The 22,003-nt window shown below is 48.9% G+C and overlaps 1 protein-coding gene and 1 pseudogene across 1 annotated transcript; one reads left to right on the top strand and one right to left on the bottom strand.

Moving 5' to 3' along the window:
* Positions 1 to 1,850: 1,850 nt before the first annotated feature.
* Positions 1,851 to 7,159, bottom strand: LOC101435969 (proline-rich protein 23C-like; annotated as a pseudogene).
* Positions 7,160 to 16,590: 9,431 nt separating this feature from the next.
* LOC101442031 (asialoglycoprotein receptor 1-like) lies at positions 16,591 to 21,300 on the top strand. Its single transcript, XM_058283223.2, has 10 exons — positions 16,591 to 16,876; positions 17,497 to 17,725; positions 18,314 to 18,430; positions 18,916 to 19,011; positions 19,107 to 19,178; positions 19,257 to 19,328; positions 19,474 to 19,560; positions 19,653 to 19,804; positions 20,448 to 20,554; positions 20,698 to 21,300. Exons 2-10 carry the CDS (start codon positions 17,665 to 17,667, stop codon positions 20,852 to 20,854), a joined length of 921 nt encoding a protein of 306 aa, XP_058139206.1. The 5' UTR covers positions 16,591 to 16,876; positions 17,497 to 17,664; the 3' UTR covers positions 20,855 to 21,300.
* The last annotated feature ends 703 nt before the right edge of the window (positions 21,301 to 22,003 follow it).

Here is a 22,003-nt window from a genome sequence, read left to right on the forward strand (position 1 = left end):
TTATATATCCTGCCATAACCCACTGAATGGGCTGGGAGAGAGTATAAACTGTAATGTAAACTATAATCCATGCTGTGTAGCAGTGCTCCAAAATGTATTCATCAAATGCAATGAATGTGCCACAATGATGAAAGAGGTTGTTGATGTGGGAAGAGTGGGGTGGGGTGGGGAGTCGGATTTATGGGAACCTCTTACATTTTTTTTTTTTAACAATCATATTTTATTTTTTTTTAATAAAAAATACAAAGCAAACCTGGCGAAATAATGAAATTTTAAAATTATGAGTGATATGTAAGTAGCTGCTTTCCAAACCAAACCATACCATACCATGAATAACCCAGGTGGAATTAGAATTGTACAAAATAGTGTGGAATAGCAGAAATGCAAAGATGATTCATCATTACAAGTTCTATCAACATAAAATACTACACAGACTTTTTAAAAAATGCAGAAAGTCATCTCAGTGTGTAGAGAAACAGCATATTAAAAGTTAACATTGAAAACCTTAAAGTGAGCTGTACTGGCTGCCTTAGTCTTTCCACTCTGTGCTTCCCAGGTCCTTAGAAGGGAACCCAGTCGGTAAACCCCCAAGGCCCCAAGCCTGTCCCATGTGCTCTCCTGCCAGCTTCCTGTATCTTTGACTGGAAGGCCCCATGAAGCTATTTTATATATCCACACAAATAATTACCTATTAACATTTAAAATAATTTGCTAAAGTTATAGGCAGAAACAAAATGAAACTTCAACATTTATTCATGATCAGAAAGATTGGAAAATAACTTCAATAGGTTAAGGGTTATCTACCAGTCATGTACAGCAAAGATCATACTCTACTCTAGGGTAAAATTTAGAAGTCTTCTTCATTAACACATGGCATAAGATAGGAATGCCCTACCAACCATACTGTTCAACCCTGAACTTGAAGTTAAAGTCAACACAAGAAATTAAGGAAAAAGATGGTAAGAGGCTTGCCAAAGAAGCCTCTCATTTTTTGGAGATATTGTTCTTGTCTCTATCAACCAACTGAGAGAACCTTCAGAATTAAGAATTAAGAAATTCAGCAATATTGCTGGAGACCAGAGAAACGCAAGAAACAAATTATTTCTATATACCAGTAACCATGTACAGAATTTAGAACTATAAAAAACAGTGAATCTTAGAATTATAAACTTTTCCAGAATGGGAGAATTACATTTAAACAAGAAATTAATGAAAAAAGAGCTGGTTCTTTGGGGAAAACCCCACAGTTCAACAACATTGTTTAACCATTTGCTAATCTACTCATTAAAAAAAGAGGGGAGGGCATGATCATTAGTCCAGTTCTGTGTTTCTTTTGTATCCTACACACATCCGTTCACACGAAACTATTTGATAGATCCCCAAAAAGGGGATAGGCGGCCGAAAGGGCCATGGTGAGAAGTTCCTCATCAGTTAGCACTGAGACTAGAGCCAAACCCACCTAATATAAGAAATTCGGTAATTTTAATTGGGGGGGGGGGGGGGGGAAGGCGGGGAGGGAAGGATGCAGTCATAGGGTGCTGGGGAATGGGTGCATTTTTAAAGGGAAAAGTGCTGAACTGAGGTCTGAAGCAAAACGAAACAGCAATACCAAGGCTGGAAGGTACACTGTGTATCAGGTCGCAAGCTTTTGCCACGGTTATCTATCTTGCTGATATTCTAGTCTGCCACTGATCCAAAATTATGCAATGCATCCTGCATCCAAAAAAAAAAAAAAAAGTGCCTTCTCTTCACGTTTGGAGGCCCTTGTAGGTTGCGCAGTGCACATGCAGCGCTATGGGAAGACCCTCTCGTTGTCACCAGCAGGGTGGCAAGGCAGGGTGCGCGGCGGTTCATTCTTGAAACAGGCGTCTGCGGGCCTTGCACGGAGGCCGGGCTGGGCGCTGAGGACGCCCCTGGGGGCCTGGGCAAGAGAGGGAGGCAAAGGCTGGAGTGGGGAGGTGGGGAAGGGCCTCAGAAGGTGGGCGTCCTGGGTGAAGGAGGGGCGAGGCGGGCGTCTCCCCCTGCTAGGAGTGGGGGCCCAAGGAGAGGGCTCTGGGGCGGGGCCCTGCGAGCAGGGGCTGGGGTGGGGGGAAGCAGAGCCTGAGCCGGCTGCAGGGTCCACCCAGGGCGCCAGGTCTTCGGAGTCCTCGTCGTCCTCCGAGTCCTCGTCTTCCTCCGTGTCCACGTCTCCCTCCGTGTCCTCGTCTCCCTCCGTGTCCACGTCTCCCTCTGAGTCCTCGTCGCCCTCCGAGTCCTCTCTTCCTCCGTGTCCGCGTCTCCCTCCGTGTCCGCGTCTCCCTCGGCCGTCTCGTCCCCTGGGACGCAGAAGAACCCCTGCTCGACCACGACGTCCTGCTCGGGAGCGCCCTGGACAGAGCCGGGTTCACGGCCCACGGCCAGGTCGCCCTCTCCGCCCGGGGCCTCGTCGCCGGAGCCCAGGAGGCCCTCGGGGACGGGAAGAGGGTGTGGTCTCCGCGGGCCACTGGCGGCACCGCCGCGCGCGGGCTCCAGCAGCAGGTGGGCGTCCCAGGGGCCGCTGCAGGGCCCCGCCCGCCGCCAGCACCGCCACGCGAGCACCGCCACCGCGAGCGCGCCCTCGGAGGGGCCTGCGGGGCCTTCCAGGAGGGCGGCGGCCTGCGCGCAGGGCCGCGGGCTCGTCCCGCCAGCGGCGCTTGGCAGGGCCGGGGCGCGGGCGACGGCTGGGGCTGCGCCAGGCTGCCCACCACGTCGCCGGAGCTGCGGGGGGCGGCCAGGGCGGTCCCGCTGGGGCTCAGTAGGTGGGCGGCGACCCGCTCCACCGGGCCAGGCGGGGCTGGGGCGCCTCTGGGGCTGCAGCCAGGGTGAAAGGCTGCAGGGCGTGTCCTTGCTCCCCGCTCCCCTCTTACATTTTTTAATGTAACATTTTGTGTGATCTATGTATCTTTAAAAAAAAGATAATAAAAAAAAAACATAGGGAGGGCAGCAGACTTGGCCCAGTGGTTAGGGCATCCGTCTACCGGTTCAAACCCCGGGCCTCCTTGACCCGTGTGGAGCTGGCCCATGCACAGTGCTGATGCGCGCAAGGAGTGCCCTGCCACGCAGCGGTGTCCCCCGCGTAGGGGAGCCCCATGCGCAAGGAGTGCGCCCGTAAGGAGAGCCGCCCAGCGCCAAAGAAAGTGCAGCCTGCCCAGGAATGGTGCGGCACACACGCAGAGCTGACACAGCAAGATGATGCAATGAAAAGAAACACAGATTCCCCTGCCGCTGACAGCAACAGAAGCGGACAAAGATGACACAGTAGACACTGAGAACAGACAAGGGGGGGGGGGGAGATAAATAAATAAATAAACAAATAAATCTTTTTTTTAAAAATGTCTTCAGAATGTTTCCCCTGTGTCTTCTTTATTTTTTTTACTTTATTTTCAAACAGATTTTAGGTTACAGAAAAGTAACAAAAAATATACTGGATTCCCAAATGCCTCTCCCTTCCCACTCTCACATTTTCCCCATTAACATCTTATATGATTATAATACATTTGTTACAATTGATAAACAAACTTTTAAGCATTGCTAGTAACCATGATCAATAGTTTACATTAAGTTTTTCATTTTGCACCACGCAATTTTATGGATTTTGACCAAATGTATAATGGCCTGTAAACATTTTAGCAATATTATGCAGAGCAATTCCAATGTTCCAAAAATGCCCCATGTTCAACTTATTTTTCTCCCTCCTCTCAGAACCTCTGGTGACAAAATATTTTATATCAATGTTTTATGTTCTTCCATTACTAGAATAATTATACATTTACATTGGTCCATAGTTATATTTCCCCTTATATGTTTTCATTATACAGTTTTGAGAATTTGGGCATGGCGACGTTCACATTGCTATCATTTGAGAGGGTGCCTGATTCCCATTGGGCAGATGGATGGAACTGTCTTGCTGGGAAGGTGTACATACTCTCTGTTTACCAGGAAAGGTGCTGTCAATCATTATTTTGTTAGTTGTCGGGCATTACCCATATACTCCAGATATTCTTTTTAATTCATTTTTTAAAAAATACTACATTCAAAAAATATGAGGTCCACATTCACCCCCACCGCCCCCACCCCACCACTCCCCCCACAGCAACACTCTACCCCGTCATCATGACACATCCGTTGCATTTGGTGAGTACATCTCTGGGCATTGCTGCACCTCATGGTCAATGGTCCACATCATATAAATAAATCTTTAAAAAAAACCAAACAGGGATGTAGCTAAAGCTGGGCTCAGGAAAATGTACAGCCTTGATGTTTTCACAGCTAAAAACTAAAGATTGACAACAAGCCAAGTATTCAAATGAAAACTGAGAAAAATCCAAATATATACCCAAATATAATAGGAGGAGAGAATTGATAGATAAAATAGTAGATTATAAAAATTAGTAGAATGAATAAAGGTAAAACCCATTAAAATTTTTTAAACATTTTATCTTTAGACAATTGTAGACTCATGCGGAGAGATAATTAAAGAGAGCCCATGTAATAGTTGCCCAATTTCCCCCTGTATTAGTCAGCCAAAAGGGCGCTGATGCAAAATACCAGAAATTGGTTGGTTTTTATAAAGGGTATTTATTTGGGGTAGGAGCTTAAAGATACCAGGCCATGAAACATAGGTTACTTCCCTCACCAAAGTCTATTTTCACCTGTTGGAGCAAGATGGCAGCTGATGTCTGTGAGGGTTCAGGCTTTCTGGGTTCCTCTCTTCTAGGGTCTTGCTTCTCTCTGGGTTCAATGTTCCTCTCTTCCCAAGACTTGCTTCTTTCTGGACTCAGGATTCCTCTCTTCCCAGGGCTTGCTTCTTCCTAGGCTCAGGGTTCCTTTCCTCCTGGGGCTGGCTTCTCTTTCCTCTGTGTGCTTACTTCCCAGGGCTCCAGCTTAAGACTTCAGCTCAAACTCCAACATCAAAACTCCAATATTAAGAACCCTTAACACTGTCCTTTGCCATGTCTTTTATCTGTCCCCAACGCCCTAATGATGTGGCCCAATCAAAGCCCTAGTCATAACTTAATTACGCTCAGGTATAGACCAGATTACCAACATAATCCAATATCTATTTTTGGAACTCATAACCATATCAAACTGCTCCAGCCCATGGTAGTATCTTGCAAAGCTATCATACATTATTGAAACCAGGATACTGACACTGATAAACTCAAGACACAGAACATTTTCATCCTCACAAGGATCTCTTGTGTTGCCCTCTTATAACTACACCCACTTCCATCCCCCCCTTTCTACTAGCTCCTAATCTCTGGAGCCACTAATCTGCTCTCCATTCCTAAAATTGTGTTTTTCCAAGGATGTTGTATAAATGAAATCCTAGAGTGTGTAACCTTTTGGGATTGGCTTTTTTTCACTCAGCGTCCTTCCCTTGAGATCCATCCCAGCTATTGTGTGTTTCAATAGTTCACTCCTTTTTACTGCAGAGTATAATTCTGTGGTGTGAATGTCTCAGAGTTTAACCATCCACCCATGGAAAGACATCTGAGTTGTTTTCAGTTTTGGGCTATTCCAAGTAAAGCTGCTGTGAACATTCATATACAGGATTTTGTGTGAACATGAGTTTTCATTTCTCTGAGATAAACACCCAAAAGTGCAATTGTTGGGTCTTACGTTAGTTGCATGTTTAGTTTTAGAATAAACTCCCAAACTCTTTTGAGAGTGTACCATTTTGTATTCCCACTGGCAGTGGCATCCAGTTTGTCCACATCCTCACTTTCATTTGGTGGTTGTCACTATTTTTTATTTTAGTCATTCCGATAGGTGTGGTGATATATTGTTGTGGTTCTAACTTGCATTTCCATGATGGCTAATGACACTGTGGATCTTTTCATGTGCTTATTTTCCATCTGTATATCTTCTTTGGTAAAATGTCTGCTTTGCTATTTTCTAACTGGATGATCTGTTTTCTTACTGTTGAGTTTTGAGTTGTTTATATATTCCAGATAGCAGGCCTTTGTTAGATGTATGGTTTGCAAATATTTTTTCCAAGTCCGTAGTTTGACTTTCATCTTCTTAATAAAAACCCATTTTCATGAAGACTAATATGATAGATAAAACCTTGGCAAGCCCAATTAAGGAACTGAGAAAAAGTGACATGACCACATGAAATAGGTTAAGTGACACTCTTCCTGTTTTCATAGAAATTTGGCTGGATTCCCACAGCTGAGAACGATTGTTGACAAGTGCCCATACATTCAAAACACAGAGCAAGAGGCATCTAGCCAGGGCTCACTAAGCGGGGGCAAAACCAGCAACCACCAGCCTTCCCAGGCTGTGTGAGAGGGTAGATTTAAGGAGCAATTTCAAGGGAATTCTTAGGTGTGGAGAGGGCATCAACTCTTTTTCTCTCTACCTGGAGGGGCGAGATGATTCCCCCCACCAGCCGAATAACAGGGTCCAAGGGCATCAGTTGTAGCGACCGGTTGTCTGCGAGGGCTACGACAGGCAGCTCACTGCTGGCCAGATGGCGGCTAAGCTGAGACACTGCTGAACTGCCCTGGACTTGAGGGGGGCAAGAAGAATTTTGGGGGAGACTCTGGATGTGTCCTCAGGACTTTGGGGCCATTATGAAGAAATAGAGTCATCCCTGCTGCTGCTGCTGCTGCTGCTGCTTCTTAATTTTTTTTGTTGCTGTTGTTTGTGTTTTTTCAAATTCTTAGCATTACTTTAATGCAGGTGCAGCTCCGCAGTCACCGTTTGCACTGACAGCAGCGAGGAGAGGCTGAGTGATCCGGGGACTTGCTGCAGCTCAGTGATCCTTCCTCTTCCTCTTTGCTCTGTTCCCACCCACTCACGGCCCCCTACACTGCGTGGGGTGGGGGCGTCGTTCCTACTGCACAAAATTCTCTGTATTAAGCAGATCATAGGGCAGTAAAAAGCTCACCAAGTTAATTCTCTCTCTCTGAGGTATGATTATTTCCCCCTACATGAAGTATTCAACAAAAATATAAGAAAAGGAAAAGGGAAAAATAAATAAAGTGTCTCTCGTCTGCCCTCTGCATACACACTGAAGTAGAAAGTGTACCTGAGTTCTGAGGTGGGATTTCTACAGTTGAGTTTCCACACTCGGCTTTAACAAGTGCTTTTGCAAGGGGAGGACGGGCTGGAATCTCAGGTCCGCTGTTGCCATCGTTCCCAGAGCCTTTTTCATCTTAACCGCAGTCTCCGTGGGGAGCCTCTGCCCTCCTCCTTTGTGTGGACAAGGCCGTTCTTCCATTTTCTGGCTATTCCTGCCGTTCCGTTGCTTTCAGTCTGTGCTTTCTTTCCTGTGGAGACAGCAAGGCCATTATGACCAAACCAAAAGGAGGGAAGAGAAACAAAGAGAGAATTAGTTTATGTTTTTAAAGAGGGAGGCACTATAGCTGTGCCTACCTTATTCAACTTTCTCGGCTGGTGGTTCTGTGACGTTGCTTAGACAGTACACAGAGATCTGCAAGGTGAGTGAAAGTTGTCATAATAAGGCCGTGGCTAAACACAACTGGGGCTCATATTTGGGAAAATGATGTCATCAAGTAAGATAACAGACCAAAAACTGTCATTTTAAAGTCATATGAAAGATCTTATCAGTCAACTTCAGTTTCTAAAAATCCACATGACCAAGCCCTTAAAATACCTAATTCCTAACTCCACATCTGCTAAATATTGTGTGCTTGTACGTATATATGGCTGTTGAGAATTTAAGGATATAGGCATGAAGCTTTTTGCTCCATCCAGGTAGTATAAATTCATTCATTCATTCATTCATTCATTCATTTATTTAAAAGAGTTTTTATTTATTTATTTATTTCTCCCCACCCCCTTGTTGTCTGCACTTGCCGTGTCAGTTCATCTTCCTTGTTTCTTTAGGAGGCACTGGGAGCCAAACCTGGGACCACTGATATGGGAGGGAGGTGCCTAATCGCTTGAGCCATCTCTGCTCCCTGCTTTATTGTGTCTCTCATGTTTTTCCTCCTCACGTCTTGTTACATCATCACCTTGTTAACTCGCTGTCTTCTTTAGGAGGCACTGGGAACCTCTGCTCCCTGCTTTGTTGTGTCTCTCATTATGTTTTTTCTTCTTGTGTCTCTTGTGTCAGCTTGCTGTGCCTGCTCACCACACCAGCTTACTGTTTTCTTTAGGAGGCACTGGGCTCCAAACCAGTGACCTTCTATGTGGTAGGCGGGAGCCTAGTTGCCTGAGCCACATCTGCTTCCCCAGGTAGTATGAGTTTAGACTACAAACCTGCAAACCTGTGAGAGGTTGCAACCAACTTGGGGTTACAGATAGATTTGAAACAGGAAGTTTTCTTTGCAGGCCTCAGTAGGGCTCAGATATTATTTCTAATTCACTCTTTTTAAAATATATATGTATGTATTTATTAAGATTTATTTTTTATTTATTTCTCTCCCCTTCCCTCCCCACCCCCTTTGTCTGCTCTCTGTGTCCATTTGCTGTGTGTTCTGTGTCTGCTTGCATTCTAGTCAGTGGCACTGGGAATCTGTGTCTCTTTTTGTTGTATCATCTTGCCGCGTCAGCTCTCTGTGTGTGCGGCGCCACTCCTGGGCAGGCTGCGCTTTTTTTGCATGGGGTGGCTCTCCTTACAGGGCACACTCCTTGTGTATGGAGCTCCCCTACGTGGGGGACACCCCTGCGTGGCACGGCACTCCTTGCACGCATCAGCGCTGCACGTGGGCCAGCTCACCATATGAGTCAGCAGGCCCTGGGTTTGAACCCTGGACCTCCCATGTGTTAGGGAGACGCTCTATCAGTTGAGTGAAATCTACTTACCTATATATATATTTTTATTAGAGAAGTTGTGAGCTTACAACAATCATGCATGTGTGCAAAATTCTTATACATTACCTCACAACCAACACCTTACATTGTTGTAGAATATTTGTTACAGATTATGAAACAACATCAGGTTATTACCACTAACTATGGCCCATAGCTTACATCTGGTATATTTTTTCTGTATACCACCCATTATTAACACCATGTATTAGCATTGTTCATTTGCTATAGTTCGTGAGAGAACACTCTTGTATCTGTACTGTTAACCACAGTCCATCTTCCACCACATGGGTCACTGTTACACAGCCTCATGCCTTACAGAGTCTATCTACTCAGAGGCGCTCACTTTCATCACAGAGTTTCACCTCCAGATTCACTGTTATTCAGTTCCTAGGTTATTCTCTAGTTTTCTTTGACTTGGCATTTATGTCCTAAACTACTCTTTCAGCCACAAACCCGTTTATACACCAGCCGTGTTAGTTACACTCACTATAGCATGTTACCATCAACTCTATCCATTTCCTCATTTTTACAGTCAAGGTAATTGAAAATTTTACATACATTAAGCATCAGTAGCCCTTCTCAGCCCTCAACCTATCTCCTAATACCCTATACTCTAGGTTTTAACTCCATGTGTTTATTTTCTGTATTTAGTTCCTATTAGTGAGACCTTACAATATTTGTCCTTTTGTGTCTGGCTTATTTCACTCAGCATAATGTCCTCAAGTTTCATCAGCATTGTCATATGCGTCCCAATTTCATTTCTTCTTACAGCAGCGTAGTAGTCCGTCATATGTATATACCACGTTTTGTTTATCCATTCATTGGTTGATGGATACTTGGTTGTTTCCATCTTTTGGCAATTGTGAATAACACCACTATGAAGATTGGTGTGCAAATGTCTGTTCACGTCACTGTTTCCAGCTCCTCTGGACATATTACTAGTAGAGTCATCCCTGCTTCTTGACAGAAAAGGGCTGAAAGCGAAAGCCTGGGCTGGCGCTGCCCCATTTGTTAGTTGATCAAGGTGCACTTGGTTGTCCGGCAGAGCGAGGACGTCAGAGAACCCATGAGCCCAGCGGACTCTGTGGAGGTCAGCCCTCAGCTGAGCTGGAAGGACCCTGCCCAAGGGCACTGCGCGGCAGAGTGAGACGGAAGGAGGCTGCGGGTGTACAGCTGTGCTCGGGGCCAGGAGCTGGTGGTGACGTCCAGAGGCAGCCCCTGAAGTGTATCACCCTCATGAAGGACGGGGTCTCACAGGCACCTCCAATAGACCCCAAAAAAGGCCAGCGCTTGGATGCGTGCCATGAAGTGTACCCTGACCTGCGTGATAGCATCAGAACATGGGCTGCTTTTCCTTTCATTCTCCTCTGCTTGCCCTAATCTTTGAGGATCAGCATAGGAAGGAGAAGACAGGAAGGAGCAACAGAACAGTCCACAACTCCTGTCCTAGGTTCTTCAGAAGCAGACCTTAAGGCGAGAATTCTTATGCTAGTGATTCATGGGGAAGTGTTCTAGGAAAGATGGGTAAGGGAATGGGGAAGTAGGATACGAAGGGAAGGAGATCAAGCAAGAGGTCAATAGATACTGACCCTGAGATGGAATCATTCAATATTTTACACAGTATATTTAGTTCATACTAACACAATCATTCAATATTTGTCCTTTTGTGCCTGGCTTGCTTCACTCAACATAATGTCCTCCAGGTTCATCCATGTTGTCATATACTTTACAACTTCATTTCTTCTTACAGCTGTACAATATTCCATCATGTGAATACACCACAATTTATTTATCCATTCTTCTGTTGATGGACACCTGAGGTGTTTCCAACTTTTGGCAATCGTGAATAATGGTGCTATGAACATAGGTGTGCAGAAGTCTGTTCATGTCACTGCTCTCAGTTCTTCTGGTTGTATACCCAGTAGTGGTATTGCCGGGTCACGTGGCAAGTCTATATTCAACTTCTTAGCAACTGCCAGACAGTCCTCCACAGTGGCTGTACAACGCTGCATTCCCACCAATAGTAAATAAGTGTTCCTATCTCTCCACATCCCTGTAACACTTGTAGTTCTGTCTTTTTAATAGTGGTCATTTTAATAGGAGTGAAATGATTCCTCATTGTAGTTTTTATATGCATTTCCCTAATCATTAGTGATGTTGAACATTTTTTCATGTGTTTTGTTGCCATTTGTATCTTCTTTGGACAAGTGTCTATTCAATTCTTTTGCCGTTTTTTAATTGGGTTGTCTTTTTATTGTTGAGTTGTATGTCATGGATAATAAACCCTCCTCGGGCATGTGAATTTCACGTATTTTCTCCCATTGAGTTGGCTGCCTTTTCACTCTTTTGACAAAATCCTGTGGGGTGCAAAAATGTTTAATTTTGAGGAGGTCCCATTTATCTATTTTTTCTTTAGTTGCGTGTGCTTTGGGTGTAAGATCCAAGAAACCACCACTTACCATGAGGTCTTTAAGATGTTTCCGTACATTTTCTTCCAGTAGTTTGACTCATATTGATATTTGTTTCAGAAATATTTGTAATGCCCAAAGTTAGACAACAATCCAAATGTCCATCACTGGGGGAGGGGCCAGTAAATAAATGATGGTACTAAGAGATACTGGAATACTATTGCAGCAGGTGAAAGAATGAATCAGTTATATGTTTTGATATGGAAAGATTTCTAAGGTATACTAAGGTATGTGCGTGTTATTGCAAACACATAGACTATTGAGTATTTCTGGAAGGATACACAAGAAACTGGTAACAACAGTTGCTTCTGTAGAAAAATGGGCAGCTGGGGGAAAGAACAGGAAGTAAAACTTCTCATGGTATATCTTTTGAATTTCATATCATTTGTATATATACTGATTCAAACCAATGGTTGTCTATCAACATAGCTCAATTGTATTGAGAGATTAAAAAACAGAAAATTATGTTATTTAAACTCTCCAAGATCATAGAAAAAGACAGAATTCTCATTAATTTATTTGATGCAGCTAGCATATCCTCAGTCCCAAAGCATAGTGAAAATAGGTCATGAAAAGGACATTAGTGACCAATTTGCTTATAAATATGGAAAATATATTCAAAAATTCTAAATAAAATATTGGGGAGCAAATGTGGCTCAAGCAGTTGAGCACCCACCTCCCACATAGGAGGTCCCAGGTTCGGTTCCCAGTACCTCCTGGTAAACAAACAAACAAACAAAAAACCAACAACAAGCAAAGCAAATGATAAAACCAACTCAGGGAAGCCAATGTGGCTCAGTGGTTAAGTGCTGGTTTCCCACATACAAGGTCTGGGGTTCAATTCCTGACCCCTGGTACCTAAAAAAAAAAAAATATATATATATATATAGGCACCTAGTTATCCACTTCAGGAATTTTGCTTTCCATCAGCACAAGCTGGAAGTTCTAGTGTTCAAGGGGAGAACGCTTTTTCCAGGGAACACAGACTTGGTTCTTTCAATTGGAAGCAGAGACTGACTCCTGGCCGGTTTGGGCTCCTCATAACACTGACCCACTGGGCAGAGAACGGGAGGGGTTCCTACTTGTTGGGTGGTTGGCTCTGATCAGCAAGGGACATTCCTCTGCTGCTTCGCAGTGGGGGCAAAGAAGACTGAGCCTGCAATCCGTGAGATTCCCTGGGGTGCCACGTCGGGCTCCCATGGCCAATAACTGTCAGTGACAAACTGTGGCACCTCAATAAAGACAGGACTTGGATGCTGTGGAAATGAAGTTTTGGGTCAACCCACCAGGTAAAAAATCTTGACCAACTGAGGCGCTGGGAGAGGGGAAGGGGATCACGGAAGAGTTGGTGGCAGAAGGAAGCTCAGAAGGAACCCGTCTGAAAGAAGTCTCAGGAGACAAAAGCATTTAGAAAAGAAACAAAGGTTACTTGCGAAGAAGTCGCAAGGATGGGCTTGCCAATCAGAAACACAATAGGTGTGCAAAGGAGACTTCTGCAAGCTTACCAGTGTGACAGGTTCTTAGCAGCCTGTTATGATGGCAAAACAGCACTTTTCTAACATGATTTTCTTACCCACGAAAGCTCATGGCACATCTTTAGGCATCAGCATTGCAAAAGTCAGGGAGAAGGAGGTATTTCCTAGGGAGTCAGCAATTTATGGGAAATGTCAAAGTTTAATTTATTTTGGAGACTAGAAGGAGAACTGTCTTTTTGTGAAACCCACATCCAAATTGATCAGCAAATTCTGTCGGCTTTACCAGCTGAATAGGAATACTCTCTCCCTACCTCAGGGCACATGCCACCGCCACCTCTCGCCTGGAATATTGCAAGAGCTCCTTCCCTGGATTCTGTAATGACATGCACAACACAACAGCCATGCTGTTCCACTTCACATACAAGTCAGGTCCTCTGCTCCAAGGACAGCCCCTCTGCCTTGGAGTAAAACCACATCCTTCACAAGACTGGCACACTGACCCTCCGTGGACACAGCAGACGTTCTTCCACGTCAGGGCATTTGTGTGTGTGGTGCCCTCTGCCTGGAACCTGCCTCCTCCCAGGGCTCCCCATGACTTGCTCCTCACCTCCTTTCAGGCCTTCACTCACCTTCCCAGAAAGGCTTTTCTTTCTTTTGTTTTAAAAATTTGTTCCCACGCCTTGTTGTTTTTTTGCGCTTGCTGTCTGCTGTGTCCATTCACTGTGTGCTCTCCACGTCTGCTTGTTTTCCCTTCTCGTCTTCTCTTTAGGAGTCACCAGGAACTGATCCTGGGATGTCTGATGTGGGAGAGGGGCACTCAGTCACTTGAGCCACCTCACTCCCTGGTTTGTTGAGTCTCTCATTGCCTCTCCTCTTTGTCTCTCTTTTTTTTTTTTTTTAAAGATTTATTTATTTTTATTTAATTCCCCCCCGTTCCCCGGTTGTCTATTCTCTGTGTCTATTTGCTGCGTCTTGTTTCTTTGTCCACTTCTGTTGTCGTCAGCGGCACAGGAAGTGTGGGTGGCGCCATTCCTGGGCAGGCTGCTCTTTCTTTTGCGCTGGGTGGCTCTCCTTATGGGTGCACTCCTTGCACGTGGGGCTCCCCTACGCGGGGGACACCCTGCGTGGCAGGGCACTCCTTGCGCACATCAGCACTGCGCGTGGGCCAGCTCCACACGGGTCAAGGAGGCCTGGGGTTTGAACCGCAGACCTCCCATGTAGTAGACGGACGCCCTAACCATTAGGCCAAGTCCATTTCCCTCTTTTGTTTTTTTGTTTTTTGTGTTTTTTTTTTTAAAGATTTATTTATTTATTTAATTTCCCCCCCTCCCCTGGTTGTCTGTTCTTGGTGTCTATTTGCTGCGTCTTGTTTCTTTGTCCACTTCTGTTGTCGTCAGCGGCACGGGAAGTGTGGGTGGCGCCATTCCTGGGCAGGCTGCTCTTTCTTTTCACGCTGGGCGGCTCTCCTCACGGGCGCACTCCTTGCGCGTGGGGCTCCCCCACGCGGGGGACACCCTTGCGTGGCACGGCACTCCTTGCGCGCATCAGCATTGCGCCTGGCCAGCTCCACACGGGTCGAGGAGGCCCGGGGCTTGAACCGCGGACCTCCCATATGGTAGACGGACACCCTAACCACTGGGCCAAAGTCCGTTTCCCTCTTTTGTTTTTTTGCGCCAGCTCTCTGCGCTGGCCAGCTCACCTTCACCAGGAGGCCCTAGGAAATGAACCTGGGACCTCCCATATGATAGATGGGAGCCAAATCGCTTGAGTCACATCTGCTTCCCAGAGAGAAGCTTTTCTTAACGCCCTATTAAAACTTGACCCTAAGCATCTTTTCCTGCCACATTTTTCTCCATAGCACATCACCATAGTATACCTCATGTATTACTGTTTATTATCTGTCACCCGCTAGAATGTAAGCTCCTTGAGGGCAGGGCTTGTCTGTTTTATCCCCTCCCATATGCCTGGTACTTAGGAGAGTGAGGGCCACATAGTAGACTCACTACATTGTAGACTCACTGAGTACGTCTTGAATGAAGGAATATACACACATAGGAGTGAATGGAGAAACAAACCAGGTCCTTTTTGGGAAGATGTCAATTATCCCCATACTAATACGCAAATGCACTGCAAGCCCATCTAGACACCGAGGCAGACTGTCCAGTTTCCCCTTTGCAAAAGGTCTCGGTGCTCAGCTCGGCGCTTTGTGATCTGCAGCCTCCAGCTGTCAGCCTGACTGCGGACTTGGTCAGCTGCAGGGAGCTGCCTCAGTGCCTCACGCCCCTTTGGGGATGGCTGGCTTCCACCAACAGCCGTGCGGGGTTATAAAGGTTCCACGTTTCAGCCTATGCCAGACAACTGCGAGGGGCAGCACCTGCTCCAGAGCTCGCCGTGGGGTTGGCCAAAGCTCTGTGGCGTGTCCGCCGCCGTTTGACTTCTCGCTCTGCCCAATCACGCTTGTCCCCCTTTCCTTCCACAGGTATTCAACCCTAGGCAATAGTGTGCATCTCGAATTCAGTCTCTGCGTCAGCTTGCAAGAACCCAACCTGTGACAAATACTAATCAAAATACCAACTGTCAAAAGAAAACTAAGAAAACAAAACAAAACCAGAAACAATCGCATTGTCTTTCAACAGGGACATGCTTAATAAATCAATTATGTTCGAAATTATAAAATGAGATGCAGATGAAAAATGAATTAAGTACATTTTTTATGAACTGATGTGCAGGAATGTTCCTGATAAATTGTTCATTGAATTTTTTTTTAAAGATTAAAAAAAAAATTTACACCCCGCCCACCTTGCAGCTTGCTTGCTGTCTGCTCTCTGTGTCCAGTCACTGCGCATTCTTCTGTGTCTGCTCTTCTCCCTTTGTTGTGTCATCTTGCTGTGCCAGCTCTCGGCGGTTGCAGGCTGTCAGCTCTCCGCGGGTGAAGGCCAGTTTGTCTTCACAAGGAGACCCTGGGATGTGAACCCAGAGCCTCCCATATGGTAGACGGGAGCCCAATCGATTGATCCACAGCCACTCCCCATTAAGTGAATTTTAAAAAGCAAATAGAAAAAAAAGAAAAGAAAAGAAATGAAGCAAGTAGGAGAATACAATCCCACTTCTGCAAAAAATATAATTAAAATGTATTTTCTTTCCTTCTTTACCTTTCAAGACACTGAAGTTTCTTCCTATTGAAAGGGACGTGTGTGTGGATTCAGGGCAGGCCCCTTGGAGGGACTCACACGGCACTCAATTCACTCAACACTCAAGCGAACCCCTTTTGTGAAGACAGTGCCTGAGGCGAGAGCCCAGGCTAGGCGGTCAGGCAGCCTTGGGTTTGGAAGCTGACTCTTAGGAGATTTTGAGCAAGGCATGTAACTGTTCTCGGTCCCTTAACCAAAATGCCCCCCAAGTTTATTGTGGGAGTTGAATGAGTTAATGGAACACAAGTGTCTGGCAGGACCCGTCACAGAGTTGATGCTCAGTTCAAATTTGTGCCTTTCCGCAGCCTCCCCTCCCAGGAGATTCCATTCTCTGTCGCTCGCTTTCCTCCCTCTGGAGTGGAGGGAAGAGAGTCAGGGCGGCGCTGGGGGTGGGTCCTCGGTGGCCGAGCCCCCCGAGGAAGCTGGGGCCCGGGGCTCCGAGGCCGGGGTCTCAGGCCAGGATTGAGCAGAGCCAGAAAAATGGGGTCCTCTGGACGGGGGGCGTGCAGTGACAGGGGACACCAACCATTCTGGGAATTCAGAGACAGGAAGTGAAAAGCGGTGTGGCGTGAGAGAGAAATGGCTAGCCGCACCTTCTGATCCGCTCTCCCTCCCAAAGGGTGAAAATGAGGAAGCCAGGAGAGCTGGAAGGAAGAGTCCTAGAAGAAGACACACCCCGGGGAGGAGGGCGGAACCCTCCACACAGCCTCTGCCTGGTTCCATCCCAGTCCGTTCTGGGGCATATTTAAGGCCCCAAGGAAGTGGGATATCCCAAACTACAGACCCCTGGACTTCGAGAGGCTAAAGCAGCAGGACTCTGCTCACCGGTTGGGTCTCCCTTGGTGGCCTCCTACCCATCCGTCCAGGACCTGATTCCTCCCAAGTGTACCGACCGCTGCGCAAGGAACCCAGGAGTCCCAGCCTCCAGGATCCGCAGGTACCTGGGGGCGGGCGGGTGGGACGGAGGGTCAGGGAGGATGTTAGCGAGACCAGGGAGGGGCCCTCGGGGTCTTACGTGGGCTTTAATGGAAAGAAACATAAGAGGGCAGTTTGGAGACGTGGTTACCGAGTGGAGATGTGAGACTCTAGTAGTTCCGCTGGATTCTAGAATTGATTTACAGCGGCCACAACCCCCCGCTGCAAACTGAGACTCAAACCCAGCCTCATCCTCAGCCGCAATCCCAGCCACAACCCGAACGCCAACCCCAGCTCCGATTTTAAACCCAGTCTCAGCTTCACCCCCAAATCCGAATCGAATCTTAACACCAGAGCCAACCCAGAGCTGAGCTTCAAACTTACTCTTTTTCCAACTTCAGCCCCAAGCTCAGGGCCAATCCCATCCATGGCCCCAACGTGAGCACTGGCCCCAGTCTCAGCAGAAGACACAGTTTCAATTCCAGCCCCAGTGTCAAGTTAGACCCAGGCAAAGCGACAAACTTAGCTCCGACTTGAGCACCAACTTCATTCCCAAACTCGACCCAAATCCAGCCCCCCACTCCCTGGTCCAGATCCCACTTTCCACCTCAGCCTCACACCCAGGCCCGTTCCCATTCCCAGCCCTGAACCTGGCTCAGACTCAACGCACCTCGGCCCAGCACGCCAGCCCTGCCCTCACCCCAGCCCTCACCCCACCCTCCCCTGGCCCCGGCCGCTGCCCCAGCCTGGCCGCTGGCCCCGACTCCTTCGCAGTCTGGCGGCTTCGGAGGTGGTGTTGGTCCGAGCGTGATGGTGAAGTACGAAGACCTGCAGTACCTGGAGAGCGAGAAGCAGCAGGAGCTGAGAAAAGGTAAGAGGAATCGAGTCTCCCGAAATCCCTCAGAGTGTTTAGCGGGGTCCCTGGGGTCCTGTCATATGTGCCCCTTGCCGTGTGCACTGGTGGGGCCCCCCGCTCTGAGGGGTCAGGGCCTGGCCTCTGGTGGCCCCAGAGTGAAGAGGATTTGAGGTCCTCAGAGGGACGGGGGCTGGCCCGGCTCCTGCGCTCTGTGGAGGAGGCGGGAGGAGGTGGGGACGGGAGGGGCGAGGGCAGCGGCGGGGCTTGGAAGGGAGACTCCTTTGCCGACCCGACGTGACAGGTGAGCGGGGACCTGACGAAGGCCTGGCAGGTCCCCGACCCTCTCTTCGACCCCCCCCCCAACTCTGATGCTAGGACCTTCCGTATCGTCATCTTCTCCCACCTGTGTGGGGGTGCATGGGCGTGTGTCCCTGGGGGCTGGGGGGGGGGGGGGTCCGTGTGCCTGATGTCTTGAGCCGGTCCATGATGGAGAAGGTCGAAGGCGTCCCCCAGCCCACAAGCCCCCTGGTCCAGCCCTCCCCTCGGCATCACCTGCGCCCAGCCTTCTCCGGGTGACCCCGGGCCTGGCCCCCTCCTCTGCAGAGCCGCCGTCCCCGCAGCCGCTCCTGCAGCGTCTCTGCCCTGGACCCCGCCTCCTCCTGCTCTCCCTGGGCCTCAGCCTCCTGCTGCTGGTGGTTCTCTGCGTGACCGGATCCCAGAGTGAGGGGCACGGGGGGGGGGGGGGTCCAGAGGGCGGGCGGCGTCGGGGACGAGGCTGGCAGCCACAGCCGTGATGGGGCACAGTGTTCGGGGCAGTTTTGGGGACAGCAGCAAGAGCCACTGATAAAAGCAGGGCTGTCCACCGTCGGCGGGGCCGCCTCGTGATCCGCTGACGGGGCGCTGATGGGCGAGTGATGAGAGCTTCGTAGGGGCAGCCTACACGTGGGGGTGCCGCGGGGACGGTGCCGTGGGAGCCCCGGGGTTAGACCCGAAGGTCTGAATCCTGGCACTGTCACTTATTAGACGGGTCACTGGAGATAAAGTACTCACCTCTCTAATTCCTCATCTGTGTCACGGGATGGCACTGCACCCGCCCCAGCTGGGCGGCTGTGGGCCTCGGTGGTTTCGAAGCGCCCTGCTCGGTGCCCGGCGCCGGGCGAGGACTCGACACGTCTTAGCGCTGACTGTCCCATCCGCCCGATCAGATGCCAAGCTCCAGAGAGACCTGCTGGCCCTGAGGACATCTTTCGACAACTTCACGTCAAGCTCTGATGCGCGGGCCCAGGAACTGAGCTCCCGGGGTGAGCCGGGTTTGGAAGGGGCTCTGGGCTGGGGTGGAGCTGGGTGGGGAGAGGGCGGCGCTGACTCCTGGGCTCTGAGCGCCCCTGTCGTCCAGGTGCTAGTTTGCAAGAAAAGGTGACAGCTCTGCAAGCCAAAGTGGAGCAGCAGCAGCAGGAGCTGGAGGCAGGTGAGAGGCTCTCCAAGCGGGTGCGCAGCCGGGTGGGGGCGGGAGCGCCTCTGGGCGCTGAGCCTCTCTCCCCTCCAGCCCACACCTTGGACATCAAGCTGAATACGCTGGGGAAGAAGCTGGAGGCACAGGGGCAGGAAACCAGAGCAGGTCAGAGAGCGGCTCCCCTTGCCCTTGGGGTGATGCATGAGGGAGGGCGTGCAGGTGCCTGGGCAGGGGCCCCTGACCTCCAGGGACTCGCTGCACAGGAGCCACCCCCAGGCACAGTCTCACGACCCGTCCGTGTGTGTCCCAGATCAGTCCACCATGTTGCAGCGAGTCCAGCAGCTGGTGAAAGACGTGAGCTCCCTGACTTGCGAGCTGACGGTCCTGAAAAGCAACGGTGAGGAGGGTGTGCGAACGCCGGGCCCCGCTTGCCTGCCCACATCTCCTTGGGCACCGTCTTAGCCCCTCGGCCCCCTCTCTCCTGCTCAGGCTCGCGAACTACCTGCTGCCTCTCTGGTTGGGTGGAGCATGAAGGCAGCTGCTACTGGTTCTCCCGGGCTATGAAGCCCTGGTCGGAGGCTGACAGGTACTGCCAGCTGCAGAATGCCCACCTGGTTGTCATCAACTCCGCGGACGAGCAGGTGAGGGCCTCTGCTGCCCATGTCCCCAGAGCGTCTGTGTTTAGGGAAATAGTTCTCAGTCTTGGCTGCACATTGGCATCACTGGGTATCTGAGTCACATCCTCAGAGGTGGAACTGGCCTGGGCAGTGGATGTCTAAAAGCTCCTTGAAGATCCAGGGTTCAAACCCCGGGCCTCCTTGACCTGTGTGGAGCTGGCCCACATGCAGTGCTGATGCGCGCAAGGTGTGCCCTGCCACGCAGGGGTGTCCCCCGCGTAGGGGAGCCCCACGCGCAAGGAGTGCCCCCCGTAAGGAGAGCCGCCCAGCGCGAAAGAAAGTGCAGCCTGCCCAGGAATGGCGCCGCCCACACAGAGAGCTGACACAGCAAGATGACACAAAGAGACACAGATTCCTGGTGCCACTGACAAGAATGCAAGTGGACACAGAAGAACACACAGCAAATGGACACAAAGAGCAGACAACGGGGCGGTGAGAAGAAAGGGGAGAGAAATAAACAAAAAATAAATAAAATAAATCTTTAAAAAACAAAAATAAATAAGTTAAACTCCTCGAATGGTTTGACAACGAGCTAAACTTTGGAAGCATGGATCCACAGAGTTGACGTGGTGGGGAGAAGTCACCATTGCCCTCTGTTTCCCCCCAGGATTTTATCAAGGAACATCTCGGCACTGCCTTGGCCTGGATGGGCCTGACCGACCAAGACGGAGCTTGGAAATGGGCCGATGGGACAGACTATGAGACCAGCTACCAGTGAGTGTGCCCTGGCTGCCTGTGCTCTGCTTCCCCTCCAGCCCCCCACCCCCCAGGATCTGCCCTGCAGCCCCTCCTCCCAGCCCTGCACTCGCCCTCTCTGACCCTCCCTGCTTGCTGTCGCCATCCTCGCCCCTGCTCAGGAACTGGGGACCAGGCCAGCCAGATGACTGGAAGGACCACGGGAAGGGCGGAGGCGAGGACTGTGCCCATTTTTTCTCCAACGGCGAGTGGAATGATGGCGTCTGCGGGGATTCCTACCACTGGATCTGCGAGGCCAAGCTGGGCCGGGCCAGCTAGCAGAGCTGCCCAGCGGCTCCCTGGTAGAGCATCTGTCACGGACATGGGGGGCAACTCTTCCCCAGAGACCCCTAGCAAGACCCCTCTGGAGGAAGAATAAGCCCCGGGACATTGGAAACTCTGCCGTCAACGGGCGTGTTCCCTTCCTTAATCTTCAAAAGGTTATTTAGAGTTTCTAAGCTTGCACTTTTAAAATCAACTTTATTGAGGTATAATTTTCACACAATAAGAACTACCCATTTGAAGTGTAGAGATGAGTTTTGGCAAATGTGAATACCTACCCCAATCAAAATATAGAACTTTTCAAGACACCCCAAAAAGTTCCTACTTACCCCTGGGTGGTCTAGCCCACCTCCCTGTCCCCAGGCAACTAATGATCGGCTCTCTTTCACTATTGATGAGTCTTGCCTGTTATACAATTTCACAGAAATAAAATCATACCGCTATACTCTTGTGACACTTTCTGTATTTCTTGTTGCCTTGATTTTTGACACCTTAATATGACAGAGTAAATAAGCTAGATGAGGCCTTGGAAGGTCCTAGGTAATCATGACAAAAACATTAAATTCTTTTCATATACATTTGGGTTTAAAGCTTTTCTGTCCCTAAAAAAACTATGTAAACATGGTGCTCTAAGAAGGCAATTCTTTAATTTCTCTGTAGATGTCACAGTTGTTTGGAAAAGTAACTAAGATCCCCAGGTGTATTGGTTAGCTATGGCTGTGTGACAAACCACCCTAAAAGTCAGTGGCTTAAAACAATAAACGTTGTGAGTCTGCATGGTAGTTTTCTGATCTGGCCAGGCTTGGCTGATGTTGGCAGGGCTTGTTCAAGCATTTGTGGTCAGCTGGCAGGTTGGTGGGGGACTGGCTACACTAGGATAGCCTCATTCCCATGCCTAACATTTGGCTGGATATGGTCTGGGACAATGAGCTGTTGAAAGTAATTAGCAGAGTGCTAAGGCTTTGGAGTCTTAGGCTTGGAACTGAACGAAATCATTTCTGCTGCATCCTATTTTGCTAAAGCAGATCACGAGGCAGTCCAGACTAAGGAGTGGGGAAATAGCTTCCACCTTTTTTTTTAAGATTTATTTTATGTATTTATTTCCCCCCATCCCCTTGCTTGCATTTGCTGCATCTGTTCGTTGTG

The sequence above is a fragment of the Dasypus novemcinctus genome, chromosome 21 (genome assembly GCF_030445035.2).
Source record: "Dasypus novemcinctus isolate mDasNov1 chromosome 21, mDasNov1.1.hap2, whole genome shotgun sequence".
Taxonomy (NCBI): domain Eukaryota; kingdom Metazoa; phylum Chordata; class Mammalia; order Cingulata; family Dasypodidae; genus Dasypus; species Dasypus novemcinctus.